This window comes from Cavia porcellus, unplaced genomic scaffold (assembly GCF_034190915.1).
Source record: "Cavia porcellus strain 051 isolate PalLab524CR breed Dunkin Hartley unplaced genomic scaffold, mCavPor4.1 scaffold_27, whole genome shotgun sequence".
Taxonomy (NCBI): domain Eukaryota; kingdom Metazoa; phylum Chordata; class Mammalia; order Rodentia; family Caviidae; genus Cavia; species Cavia porcellus.
In genome coordinates this window covers 11,098,950-11,112,706 of record NW_026947510.1, presented here as the reverse complement: position 1 = coordinate 11,112,706, position 13,757 = coordinate 11,098,950, and the positions used below count along the sequence as shown (strand labels likewise).

Below are 13,757 nucleotides of genomic sequence, written 5' to 3'. Positions count from 1 at the left end.
AACTCAACCTAAGAATATATAAAATAGTAGTAGAATATTGAATTTCATTTAAGGGGCACTGCGAGGTCACATATCCCTATCTCTCAATGCCTTTATCTCTGATCATTATAATCATTGGGAGTTAAATTAGAAAAATGAAGCGCTCTCTAAAAAACCTATGTGGCTTTGGGGCTGGGGGTTTAGCTCAGCGGCATAAGCGCCTGCCTTGAAAGCAGGCAGTCGTGAGTTCGATCCCCGGTACCGGTAAAAAGGAAAAAGACCAAAAAAAAAAAAAAAAAAAAAAAAAAACCTATGTGGCTTTATAGAATGTTTAACAAGTTGTGATAGTTAAAATCTTGTGTTCCAAGACCAGAACAAAAATGAGATGAAACAGGATAGCACAGGAGGGAAGAAAATTTTTTATAAAGATGGAAAAAGACTTAGCTCAGAATAGAAATAGAAGACCTGGGAGAAAAAAGAGAAATAGAAAGGAAGGGACAATGACTAGACTGTGAGTTGCATTTGCTTGCAACTGGTCATTAGAATTCCACCAAGGAACTCTTGGAAACAACTGATGCTCAGGACAATAAGGCCAGTACACAACCTCTCCAGGTAAAGCCTGGATAACAAAGTGTTCTGCTTTTGCTTTTGTTTTTAATTCCTCAGATGATTCTAAAGGAAGACAGATATTTCACATTCTTTGTTAGCTTAGTAATTAATACTTACCTTGAAGCAGGAGCTTGTTTTACTGGTGGTACCCCAATCCTCTGGGCATTTGGGCTCAGGAGTTGTTGTGGGCTCTGGTGGACGAGTTACTCCTTCTGCCCAGTGCTTACACACAAATTTTGCCTTTTGATCACATTTCAGAACATCCCATAAGCCCCCTGCAATCCCAGTCCTCATGGCAACACAACCTGCCTTTCGACCTGCATTGAACATTAAACACATAAAGTAGAATTCATTCTATAAGTGCTCACTAAATGTTATGGTTCAGATAGAAAATATGCCCCAAAGTCTTGTACACTCAAAGGTGAGGCTTTGGGAAGGTAACTGGGTCATGGGGGTGCTATGCTCATCAGTGGGTTTGTCTACTAATGAGTTCAGCTACTGAATGTGCTGTCAGGAGCTGGGACCTGGTTGGAGGAGGGTCAGTGGGGGGTGTGATGCAGAAGGGTGTATCTCCCTCCCAGGTCCTCCTTTCTTGTGTTGCTTTCTGCTACCATGATGTGAGTATTTTCCTCTGCTAGACCCTTTTACCATGCCCCTCCTGCCTCGGAGCCAGCCAACTATAATCTAAAAGTGTAAGCCAAAATAATCTCTTTTCCTTTGAGCTGTGGGTATCAGGTATTTTTTCCCAGCAATGAAAAAGTGACTAAGACACTGAAGGCCTAACATGTTCACAGGAGACAACACAAAGCTGAGTGTGAAATACGTGCTAATATCTGCATGCAATGAGAAAACTAGAAGAGGCTACTACACTCGTGCAGTTGGTGTGTGCTTTTCAAACCATCCTTGACTTTTACTTGTGTGGTATATAACCCTAACTGAATTATGATACTAAGGAGTTTTTTAAATAACATTTTGTATTCCTAACATTTGGTAGGGTGTCCCACACATTTAATGACACAATATTTTTAGTATGATGATCAAATTAGCCACATTGGCAAAAATAGTGGTTTAATAGAATTTTCTTCTTCTTTCCTTCCTGCCTTCCTCCCTTGCTCCTTGGACTCCAGTTTGATGCATTTTTTTGTTCCCTAAGAACATTCCAGGATTTGCCTCTTAGAATTCTATTGCTAAATGAGCAATAGAGGCAAAGGAAAGCTAGACAATAAGAATTACCATATTTTTTTAAAAGTATGCATTCAGTTCTTAATATGCAACTCAGTTATTTTAAAAATTACCCAAAATTTTATCATTTTTCATAAAACTTAATAATTTAATAATTAAACAAGAATCACACTGTTCAGATTATTGATATATTTTCCTTATTGAAACCTGAGAATGCAAGTTAAAATAACTCCTCGAGATTAAGATATGTTAGGCAAAGTAGTAAATTCCTACTCTTGGGCTATTGTTCCATTTTTAGCTTTTGATACAGGTACAATGAAATGTTTCTAAAAAGAATGTTGAATTTTATTACATTTAGTGGTGTATATGCCAGTGGTACTAGTGTAAATAGAAGACAAAGAACTTTTCAGACCCTATGTTGGAAAGTACTTAAAACCTCTAACCATGGAACACAAATCAAAACTGACAGCTGGATGTTTGGTGCAAATATAAACAGCCCAAGTCTGCTAACTACCCAGGTTAGTCTGAACCCATGCTCAGATATTTTTTAATCACGTAAATTTTTAGAGTCCCAATTTCTACATCTTTTTAATGAAGATACTTAAACTTATCTTCCAGGATTCTTACAAGCATAGAGTACACCCAAGGCATGTGAAGAGCTAAACACAATGATACTCTCAAAATAATCAGAATAATAAATTCCACATAAACACTACCTCCTCAAAAACACTACTATTTCCATTCATAGTTACACTGAAAAGCTTTATATTTGTTTCATATTGTTTTATGTTTTCAGGAATAAGATGATCATTTGGAACATGTGTGACTGCCTAGGATTTCATAAGTGTTTTTCAAGTAGACCAGAAGCAAACAACTAGCAATTTTCTCTCTCTGCTTTTTTTCCTTATAGCACTGCAAATTCATTCTGATTTGATAAAAAATAAAAGGAAGAAAAAAATTAAAAGTTACTGAAAGCACAATGAACTTGGATAGTTTAATTGGTTGCACAGTCTACTTTGGAGCAGTAATTGTCCTTGCTGACTGGATGGGCAGGGTGAAGGGAACCCTTGGGCCCAGGCCTGTACGTACCTGGCATATCCGCATTCCAATGTGTGAACTGGACCTCCTCTTGCTCGGTCCACTGAAAGGTGCCTTTGATTTGTATATCTGAAAGTCCTGTCCAAAAATATTTTTCAGGCCTCAATCCAACCAGACTAGTCAGGAATGCTTGTTCATATCTTTAAAATAAAAATTAACATTCAACTTATCTTTAAAATAAAAATTAACATTCAACTAGTCTTTAGAAACATTTATATAAATTTTCAATTACCAACCTGAGAACTATCTCAATTCTATGAGTTATGATTTAGTTGGTGATCCAAATGCATTTTATTTATATGCCATTTCAATTTTAATAATTTTCACTAAAGAAATGAGCTTACAAGGGGGAAAATGTCATATACCTGAGCAAATAAAATTGTTTGAAATACATTACTTCTTTTTAGCTCACATACCCTCTTTGCCCTCCCTCAAAATCTAAGAGAATTTTTGAAAACACAAAATAAATTTGAAAATAGCAATTTAAAGAAATTGATTAGACTTCTGGGAGAACACGGTAGATAGATAGCAGCAGCTTTGGAGGCTCTCTGAGAAACCGCACTTAAAATCCAGGAGTGGTGTTGGGCGAGAAATCCTAAGCAAGGGGAGATATACTTTGCCAACCCAGGAACGAACTAAACCAAGAGAAACCAACTGGAAACGCAATCCTGGTGATATAACAGGAAAAGATAAGGTCTCAGCGCAGAAGCTGGACCCTGCACCACTGGAGGCTGCGATTTGAATTTCCTACAGCCGCTGCTGCGTCCCAATCAGCAAAGCAAGGAGAGAGATGAGAAAGCTCTGAGAGTGGGAAGTGGTGAATGGAGTTGAGAGCGGGACTGGCGGGGAGCCCTGCATTGACCTGCAGTGAGTGAGTGGATTGGGGACCCTTCCATAGAGTAGGAGGCTTCAGCAAAGGACATACTGGAACCAGGCGGGCTGGCCGGGACAGGATGCTGCAGTGACTTCAGTCACATATTCCCTTCTCAAGCAGGATTGGTGGGGAGTACCTGGCCTGCGTGACACCGCTGACCAAGACCCAGTAAGCTAGCCCAAACCATGTCCTAGCACCTGGAGGTGCACCCTAGCAGTGAAGCCTTCGGTAGGTTGACCTGGAGGGGTGGGCCCAGCATAGGCTGCTCAGGTCTGTGTCTCCCTAGTGCACTGTAGAAGGCGGGAACACCTAGCCGGTGCAATTCAAACAAACTGTAACCGACAAAGAAAGAAACTGGGCCTCCTATATACGCTTGTATAAAAAGGAACAAAAAAATATGGGAAGAGGGAGCAACAAGAAAGGGTCCTCGGCCCCCAATCCTGAGAAACATGCAATATCAGACATGGTACCAAAAGACATAAAGCACTATGTCCAGAGCCTCATAGACGAGTTAGGAATGAAGTTATTAATGACCTGAAGCAAGATATAAGTAGAATAGTTAGAGAAATGCTAAGCACTGCCCAAGAAAAAACAGATGGTGGAATGGAAGAACAGAAAAAAAGGGGAGAATTGTTTGATGGAGAAAATAGAGAAAACATAGAATACGTAAAGCAGGCTCAAAGAGATCACCAGGAAACTAAAAACTCTATCGAAAGCTGGCATAACAGCTTGAAAGAAACTAAGGATAGTTTATCTGAACTGGAGGGCAGATTTGTAATATGGGAGCATGAAATGAAAAACTTCTTAAAAATAACAAAAAAACAAACATCAACAATACAAAGGCTAGAAGATGATAAGAGGATCTATAACTTAAGAATTAAGAACATAAAAGAAGAAGTAGGAATACAAACAAATGGACTACAAAAGTTATTCACAGAAATAATCCAAGAGAATTTCCCTAATTTAGCAAGATACTCAGATGTATGAGGCATATAGGACCCCAGCAACCTACAACCCAAACAGAGATATACCCAGGCATATAATAATCAAAATTCCAGAGATCCAATATAAGAACAGAATACTAAAAGCCATCAGAGACAAGAAACAGATCACTTACAAGGGAACACCCATCAGAATTACAGCGGACTTCTTAGCACAAACTATCAAATCATAAAGGGCATGGGAGGAAATAATTCAAGCTTTGAAAGATAATAACCTCCAGCCAAGATTGATGTATCCTACACAACTGTCCCTAGAAATTGATGGAAAAACAAGGTGCTTCCAGAATGAAGAGGAACTAGGGGAATTTACAACCACCAATTCAACTCTACAGAGAATACTGCAGGATATTCAAAAAAAGGAAAATACCAAGATTCCAGAAATAGTGGCAGAGAGGCCACAATGAATGGAGCAGAAAGCAAAATGAAGAAGACAAACCAACAACAAACGACAGAAAAAGAGCTCAACAGAAATGAGGCAGAGAAGATCGGATGGTAGGAATAGCTATTTTGGAGAAAACAAGACATCATAATAGCTAGAGATGATTTAGTATCATCTTGTTTTGAAGTCCCATCAAACATATGTTCTGTCTCTATCGGTCTTAAAAGGTTGTATCTTATTGGATTTTATTATATATGATAATATAAGTAAAAACTTTTATAGACAAGGAGATTATACAGAAACCATTGTTCATTTTCTGTTAATTGGTTCTAAATACCCTCTAAAAATGTCATTCTCTTGAATGGTTTTATAGTGTCTTGATATGTTTGGTGCTATAGTATACGAAGTTATACTCAAAGATTTCAAAGAAAGAGACACTATGGTAACTATTTTTATGTCAGAATATCTTGTGGTGAAACACTATTTTGCTTAAATGGTTATGTTTTGACCTGCGCTGGTCTGTTGTTATGCCCTCTTTTATCTCAATCCCTTTTTTTTAAACTTATTTACTTTTTTCTTTTTATCTTTTTAACTAAGGGAAAAATAAATAAAAAATAGCAGGATACATTATAGTAACCTACTTTGATTTCCTATTAACTTGATTTGAAATTCTGTATTGCCCTCACCATCTTGTTTTGAGTGATTTTCCCCTATTCTGCTTTGCTTGATAGTACCAAGTTCAAAAGTATAGGCAACAACTGTAAAGACAATAAGATTCACTATGACGCCCATTCTAGTTGACTATTATCTTCTTTTAAAAGTCCTGTAATGTCTCCAATGCTTTGGTTTTATTATTTACTGTTTTGTTCAATATTTATTATAACTGGCAATTCTTAAAATAGCAAGAGGCAGCATGGTAACCACTGTTGATCACCTTGTATTTTGTTTTTACATTATCTATTATGTCCATCCTTTTGATTTGACTGACTCTGTTCTGATATGTCACATTTGGTTTTACTCTCTTCAAAAAAAGTAATAAGAACTGTGGGAGTAATAAAATGTGTAATTGTCATTGTACAAAAGAAAAGAAAAGAAAGTGCTCTAAAGGTTATAACTGCATATATGTTTAAGTGTATAAGATAGATAACCATATTACTGAGCTTTTTTTGGATCATTGAACAAAACTGTTTGCACTCTCACTGTTTGAAAGTGCACTTTATATGCTTCAATTTTGTAACTTGAACAACTATTTCTAAGATGAGAATATGTAATCTATTAACTAGTGATTTCTTACTGTTTATTTTTTAAATTTTGTATTACTTGTACCCTTCTTTTTTTCCTTTTCACCTTAAATTAAAAAAAAAGAAATTAATTAAAAACTCAACCTACTTTGCTAATATGCTCTACTTGATTCTTGATTAAGAAAACAAGGACAGATAATAACATTATTAAGCATATTATAAATGGAATAATCTAAGGGATGTTCCCCCTTAAATTTCATATCTCAGCTATGAAACCAAAAACTATCAAGAAATACACAGAAGCAGATCCAATTTCTAGAAAGAGCTAGGAGCTGAAGGAGGAATTCTAACACCTTTTCTCCCTTTGGATTCTATCTATCGAACCCGTATAAACTGGTAACAATGCAGTTCAATCCGTAAGACAATCAGGGCAGGAAAGGTGAAGAGATCCAGCAATAACAGAACATATATTTGTCCACAGTCTGAATAATTTCATACCCTAAACAGAGTGAACAACCAATAGATCCAAATGCAATTACTTTTTTTAAAAGTCGGAAAATCAAATTTGACAACAGAGTTAGTGAGCGCCAGAATATAAACACCTTAAAAAACACCTACAGAAAAACAAACATAGGGGCTGGAGATACAGCTCAGTGTTTGATCCCTGCTACAAAAAAAAAGGTAGTGAAATCTTATACATGGTTCTGCAATTATAACAAAACAGAAAATGTGCCTATGAGCAGTTTCCCTCCTTTGTCACAAGGTAAATGTATCTACATTATGATTTTCATGTGAGTACCTTATAGTTTGAGATTATGAAAATAATGTAAGGTGAAAACAGTTCTTTTTTAAAGACAGCGCATTACAAATGTTATATGATGCTCATTTTTTCATCAAAGAATTTTTAAAATCAGTCTTCTACATTTTTATCGGGTCTGCCTTGAAATTCCAATAAATATAATTTATTATATTGAAATTCAACAACTGTTTACTTCTTCTAATGGACATTTTCAAACTTCTTCTAAGTTTCTTCACTGTCTTATCCAAGACTCTGCAAAGAGTAGGTGAAGAATAAATAATTCTCAAACATAGATGGGATCCTACAGGTCAAAATCACCTAAAATCATCTATGTTCATTTGATTTTATTAACCCATCAGCATACTAATCAAGCAAAGCGAAGAAATAAATGGAAGGATGCAAAGAATGAATAAATGTGTAGTATGATATAAATCATGCTATATAGCTATATGTCTATATATACATATATAGACACGCTACATAGCTATATATCTATATATACATCTATATCTGTATCTATCTATACATGTATACATTTGTATCTGTAGCTGTATCTGTATCTATATGTCTATATCTATCTATATATCTCCAGGCATAACTCTGACCTACCTTGTCTGATAGTAAATAAGGTCTAAGACCTCAACCCCTCAGTGCAGAAGGGTCCTTCCCCAAGCTATGAAAGGAAGAAAGCAAGAAGAATCTGAACAGACAGGTCTTACAAGGTTTCCCCACCAAGGCTGTTAGCAATCATGCCTAAGCAATGCTATATCCATAAAAAATCAACAGGACAAGGTTCAGAGAGCTCCCAGAGAACTGAATACATGAGGTACCTGGAGGTCCATGCAACCGAAAAAGTCACGGGAGCCCCACACCCCTTCTTCCACACCTCACACACTACATCTTTTCATCTGTATCCTTTACAACAAGTAAATGTAATGTTTCCCTGAGTTCTCTGAGGTGCTCAAGCAAATTAAACAAATCCAAAAGGAGGGCATGAGAACTCTTCTCTAAAGCCTGTCAAAAGCATAGACAGAAGAAGCTGGGGCTTGAGACTGGTAGTTGAAGGAATGGGTAGGAACAGATTTGGGAACCAAGTCTTCAATCTAATTCCCTTTCCAGAAGGATAGTGCCAGAAGTGAACTGGATCACATGATGCCCAGCTGGTGCCCACAACAGAACTGTTTGCTGGCTGATGGTGAGAATTCCCCACATCTTTGAAGGTCACAAGCGATCTGTGTTGGGGGTGAATATTAGGAGACACTGAGATTGAGTTGGTTTTCCCTTCTGCACTGCCAGGTTAACTAACTCTCTTTGGCCTCTTCGTGGTGGAAGACAGACCCTAAAATTTTACTTCCATCTGCTATAAAAGGTTGATGTATGTACTGGGAAAAAAGTTAAATCTATAAAGTATGGTAGGAAGATTAACTGTTCTGAATACTGCTGTGTATCACTAAAAGTAGCAAAGTATTTTATAATGTTTGTAATGAAACATCTAAAGAAGAGTATTGGTTTTGATGTTTCTGTCTTTTGTAAACTGTTCCTAGGAGCACATCTAATTCAATGAGAAATTGAGAGGATTCTAATGCTTAGGATTTTTCTGAAAACTTCATTATTTGAAATAGTTTAAGTAAAGTTAAAATAGTTACATACCTGTCTTCAATAGTTGTTAAATAAGCCTTCTCATTTTTGCATGTTTGGTTTGCTTCTGTAAATGTGGAGAGTGTATTTCCAATCAAATAGCAGTAATAGCCATATCTTTTCCAGCCCTGTTAATGTCACCAAGCAATAAAGAAATTAGCAGATTATCATGCATATTTATTAGAAAATATTATTTAATAATCATAATACAAACTGATTAAACAATAGAAAAGTTTAAAGAACACAAATGTGAAGGATTTCAAATGAAAATTTCATAGATGAATAAAGAATATAGTACTATGTGGTTCCACATGTAACAAATTATAAGACCAAACTGAAGGGGAAGGAAGTCATCCTCTTCAATTCAGATGCATGCTCCAAGGAAGACTATTTGTGAAGTGTTGAGTCACTAATGGGAACAAAGAGAATGGCTAAGATTTCAGTTAGGAACAGGGAACCCCAAAAATACTCTGGGGCATAGCAAGCCTAGCTACCTATTCAAGCCAAGAGTGAGTATAAAATATAAAGCTATATTATCTGGTCATAGGTCACAGGAGAACTCCTGTCACATCTCAGGCAACATGCATGGTTTGATATGGCTTTCTCTCCTATCCTGTATTTTAAATGCTCAGAAATACTAGATGAAAATATGGCAGCAACAGCCAAAACAAAACAAAACAAGACAAACCCATGCTAGTATTTGAGAGGAACAGGAGGAACTCTCCAGGAATCAAAAATAAGTAGAATACTAAAAGCTGAGTGAAAAATGTACAAGCTGTTCTTGCCTGTATCTTGAGTGTATCAAATTAGTAAATAGGATAACTAGAGCACAAAGAGAGGTGAAAAAAGGGGCTAAAGAACAATGAGGTGCAACACTGACTTAAGTTTTAGAGAAATGAACAAAAGTAAGTGAGAATTTTCAAGAATTGAAAGATATGAATTTTCAAAATGAAGAATTATACTGAGTACCAAAAGGAAAAACCAAAAGACACTCTAAATTCATTGTAGTAAGTACACAGAATGCTCAAGACAATGAAATCTTAAAATTAATCTGAGATAAAAGGTAGAATATGTAATTAAAAGAGGTAGAAAAATTAATGTAATAATAAAAACTCCAATGACAAAAACCAGGGCCAGGAGAAAATGAAGTAATACACAACTTGTCAGAAAACAGCTGTCAATCTAGAATTCTAACCCGATGCAGTTCAGCTATTAATTAGGATGAGGAGGAACTTCAGACACTTTCAGATAGTTTTCTGCTACTGGTATTCAGTGAGAGAACTAAAAGACTGACTCTGGAAAGAAAGAATTTTAAGACAGGAAGAATGAGAGGCCTAAGAAGACTATATTGACTAACGAAATTGATAAACATCTTAGTAAATTCAGGTCTCATTGCCTGCATAAATAACAAGGATAACTACTTAGAGGTGGGAGCTAAAGAATGGAACAAGAATGACATAGGTAATTAACAGCATCCTGACAATGCTAATTACCTCTTTACTACAGCTCTAGTTAAATAATGTGATCAATCAAAGAGGTTGGATGAATGATACAATAGCACTCTACTATTTTTCCAATTTTGAGTTCAATATTATTTCAAAATTTAAAGTTTAGTCTATATAACGAGAATAATAATTCTCATTTTACTTAGGTAGCTGATATAGATATTAATTTTACCCAGTTAGGAAAATCTATATGATTAATTATTTAAAAATAGAAGTAGAAAGTATAATTTCCAAATCTATACAGGAGGAAAATGTAATAAAGATCAACTCAACCAATGAAATGTACAAAAAAACAAAATAGAAAGCAAAGAGTGATAAAATAAAATACAAGTAAGGTGGTGGAAGTAAATCTAAATATATCAGAAAGCACAACAAACATAAATTCATCTGTTCACCAGTAAAAAGCCAGGGTTCCTCAAATTAAAGTCAGAATTAAGTTATATATACATGACATATATATGTATATGAAATATTTATAGATTAATAATATACCAACATTAATGTTAAATAAAATCAATCTTAATGATAAAAAAGGCATTGTTAGTAATTAAGTAATTACATGAAAATTAAAGGATCAACTCATTAGGAAGCCCTAACAACACGGCCACCAAAGTACATTAATTAAAAATTGCCAGAATCCTCCCAAATTTAAAGACCTGATCCAAAAATGGGCATCTGAGATATATGCACTTCTCAGATAAAGAAATACAAATGGTAAAGAAATATATGAATAAATGTCCAACATCATTGGTTATTCAAGAAATACAAATTAAAACACTGAGATCCCATCTCACCCCAGAAAGAATGGCTAACAGCAAAAATCAACTGGTAACAAATGCTGATAAGGCTGTGGGGAAAAAGGAACACTTCCTCACTGTTGGTGGGAGGGTAGACTGGTACAACCACTGTGAAAATCAGTGCAGAGATTCCTCAGAAAACTAGGATTAGAGGTCCTATTTGAGCCAGCTATGTCCGCTCTGGGTATTTTCCCAGAAGAATTAAAAACATCATACCACAGCAATATGTGTGCACCCATGTTTATAGCAGCACAATTTGTAGTAGCTAAATCTTGAAGACAATCCAGGTGCCCATCAACTGAGGAATGGACAAAAAAGATGCGGGCTCTTTTATGTAATGTAGTATTACTCAGCCATAGAGAAGAATAAACTGGAGACTTTTATAGGCAAATGGATGCAACTTGAACCATACTCATAAGTGAAATTAATCAGACCCATACATGTACAAATCATATTGTCTAACTAGTGTGACAAACTGAACAAGTAAATAGAATCCAAAATGTACAATAGACATTGTGAGTAGGCAAGAAATTATTCCAAAGAAAAGACAACCTGTGACTGGGAAAGGGGAAAGGAAATGTATGCATATTATATACATAATGTAGTTGAGATAATTGTACAATCAGTTTCTATTTGTTCCTGGCAAAAGAATGTTTTATGCTAATATTGTTTAGAGAAGATATCATGCCTATATCCTGCACTCTGAAAAACTACTAAGAAGACAATAGTGCACAACATATCAACTACTGTAACTATTCTACTCAGTTTTGAAACTAGGTCTCATTGTCTTTTTTCTCTTTAAAATAAAAAACATTACCAGAATTACAACCCAAATATTTTGTCAAGTAGGCAAAATACTAAAAATGTAGCCTATCTAGGTAATACCGCTGATAAATTCTACCTAATCAATACAGATAGACCTCTGGTACACAGTGATCAAAGAAAATCCTACTGATTTACCCATGAAATAGTCACAGAAACTATGAATAAGACCATAAGTAAAATTTCACAAAGTAATACCAAGACATCTTTATGTGATCACAATTATTAAAATCAATAATATCCCTCAAACATTTGGAAAATAGATAAAATTCTACCACCAAAACCCCTACCACTGCCAATATGCTGTCTGTCTTTCTGAAAAAATGAATCACAAAAATTCTAATGGAAATAAAAATATTTGGATTTCAGAATAATAAAAATACCAAGTAAAACTTGGTGACTAATCCACGGTTCATTTCCATCTTTTCTTTCTATAAGCATTTTAATAACATGTTTATTTTAATGTCACATTATTAATATCTCCTTTTATAACAAGATTTATATTAGTGTCTGTCAGAGAGGTTAGAATATTGGCAACTCATACCCTTTATGTTCATTTATTGGTTTAAAGGAGTTCTGGAAAACGTTTAAGAGTTTTAAATGCTTTATTATTTAAATTTAAATACCAAGCAGTTGGCTGCAGCACGCATACAACCAGGATCTGATAGCACTGACGAGAAAGTTGAATCACAAATCTGTATGAAAACAGGCTTGTGATTTTGAACTTTGAAAAAGACCACTACACCACATACGCTCAAACAAAATATATGCCTTGTTATCTTCCTTTGCTGGTAAGTAAGTAGTTTTTCTCCTTATCTTTTTTGGTAAGTAAGTAAGTAGTTTTTCTCTTTTATCTTTTTGTCCTTTGAGAAAGGTACTATTCATAGCAGATATTTATAAATTGGCCAAATTATATAATTTCACCAAGTCTGAGTTCCTCTTCTAATTATGACTATGACAATTCTTCTATAAGTTTATAAGAACATAATAATACCTGGACTTGACAATGGCTGCTGTTATTGTTCTCATTACCATCCTAATGATTAAATTGGGTTCCTATCAGAGGTTGGTAAGTATGTGACAATGGAAAAAGATACAAATAATCTATGTAGAAGGAATACATTTACTATTTTAGCAAACAGTAATAACATACAATCCCTTGTACATGCAGAGGATTAGGCAAAGAACATGCAATTGTGCTGACCTGGGTACAGGGGAAAAGGGTTCCAGTCTCACCTGTTTTTAACTCTAATACTATGCAGCTTCTTTAGGCTGAAGTTTTCAGAAGCAAAAATTAGATAAAGAATTTTGACCATTGCTAAGATCCTTCATATTGCCAACATTTTATAATTTGCTATTCTCTGCTCTAATTTTTCTTTATGGCTTATTTGTACAGTACCAAATTATTTTTCACAAATTCATAGCCTCATGGTGTTTGTTATAAAGTGATGTGACCACAATTTCACTCTTGGGAAGAGACAATTAGTTTCTACTTCACTTTTATTCAAGAGAAGTGAGAAAGGACAAAAGAGGAAGATGAGCAACTCAGCAATCAAACAGGAAAATAATAATCATAAACCTGCAAAACTATTTTTGTAGTTTCTTTGTGCTTTTCAAAATTATTTTACAGACAATCTGCTTAAGCCTCCCTCAGGACACATCAGGAGGTGTTACAGTCACTGGGGAAGATGAGGCACAGCAGGCTTGTGAGACAGTATAACTGAGTCACTCTGGGCCCAGGTGGAATCCAGATTTCCTGCTTCCTCTCGCACTGATCTACTGAGGAGCTTTTCTTCTAGAACAAAGTTCCTTTAGAATACTAAAAATGGGGAA

The 13,757-nt window shown here is 35.3% G+C and overlaps 1 protein-coding gene across 1 annotated transcript in view; it reads right to left on the bottom strand.

The window, feature by feature from the left end:
- The window catches only part of Mrc1 (mannose receptor C-type 1), a 110,178-nt gene that overhangs the window by 38,427 nt on the left and 57,994 nt on the right, over window positions 1-13,757 (bottom strand). Inside the window, exons 10-12 of the mRNA XM_013144549.3 lie at window positions 8,813-8,928; window positions 2,860-3,008; window positions 706-905 (exon numbers count right to left, since the gene is read on the bottom strand). Of these exons, the coding sequence (XP_013000003.1) occupies window positions 706-905; window positions 2,860-3,008; window positions 8,813-8,928 (465 nt within the window). The remainder of the gene's footprint in view (window positions 1-705; window positions 906-2,859; window positions 3,009-8,812; window positions 8,929-13,757) is intronic.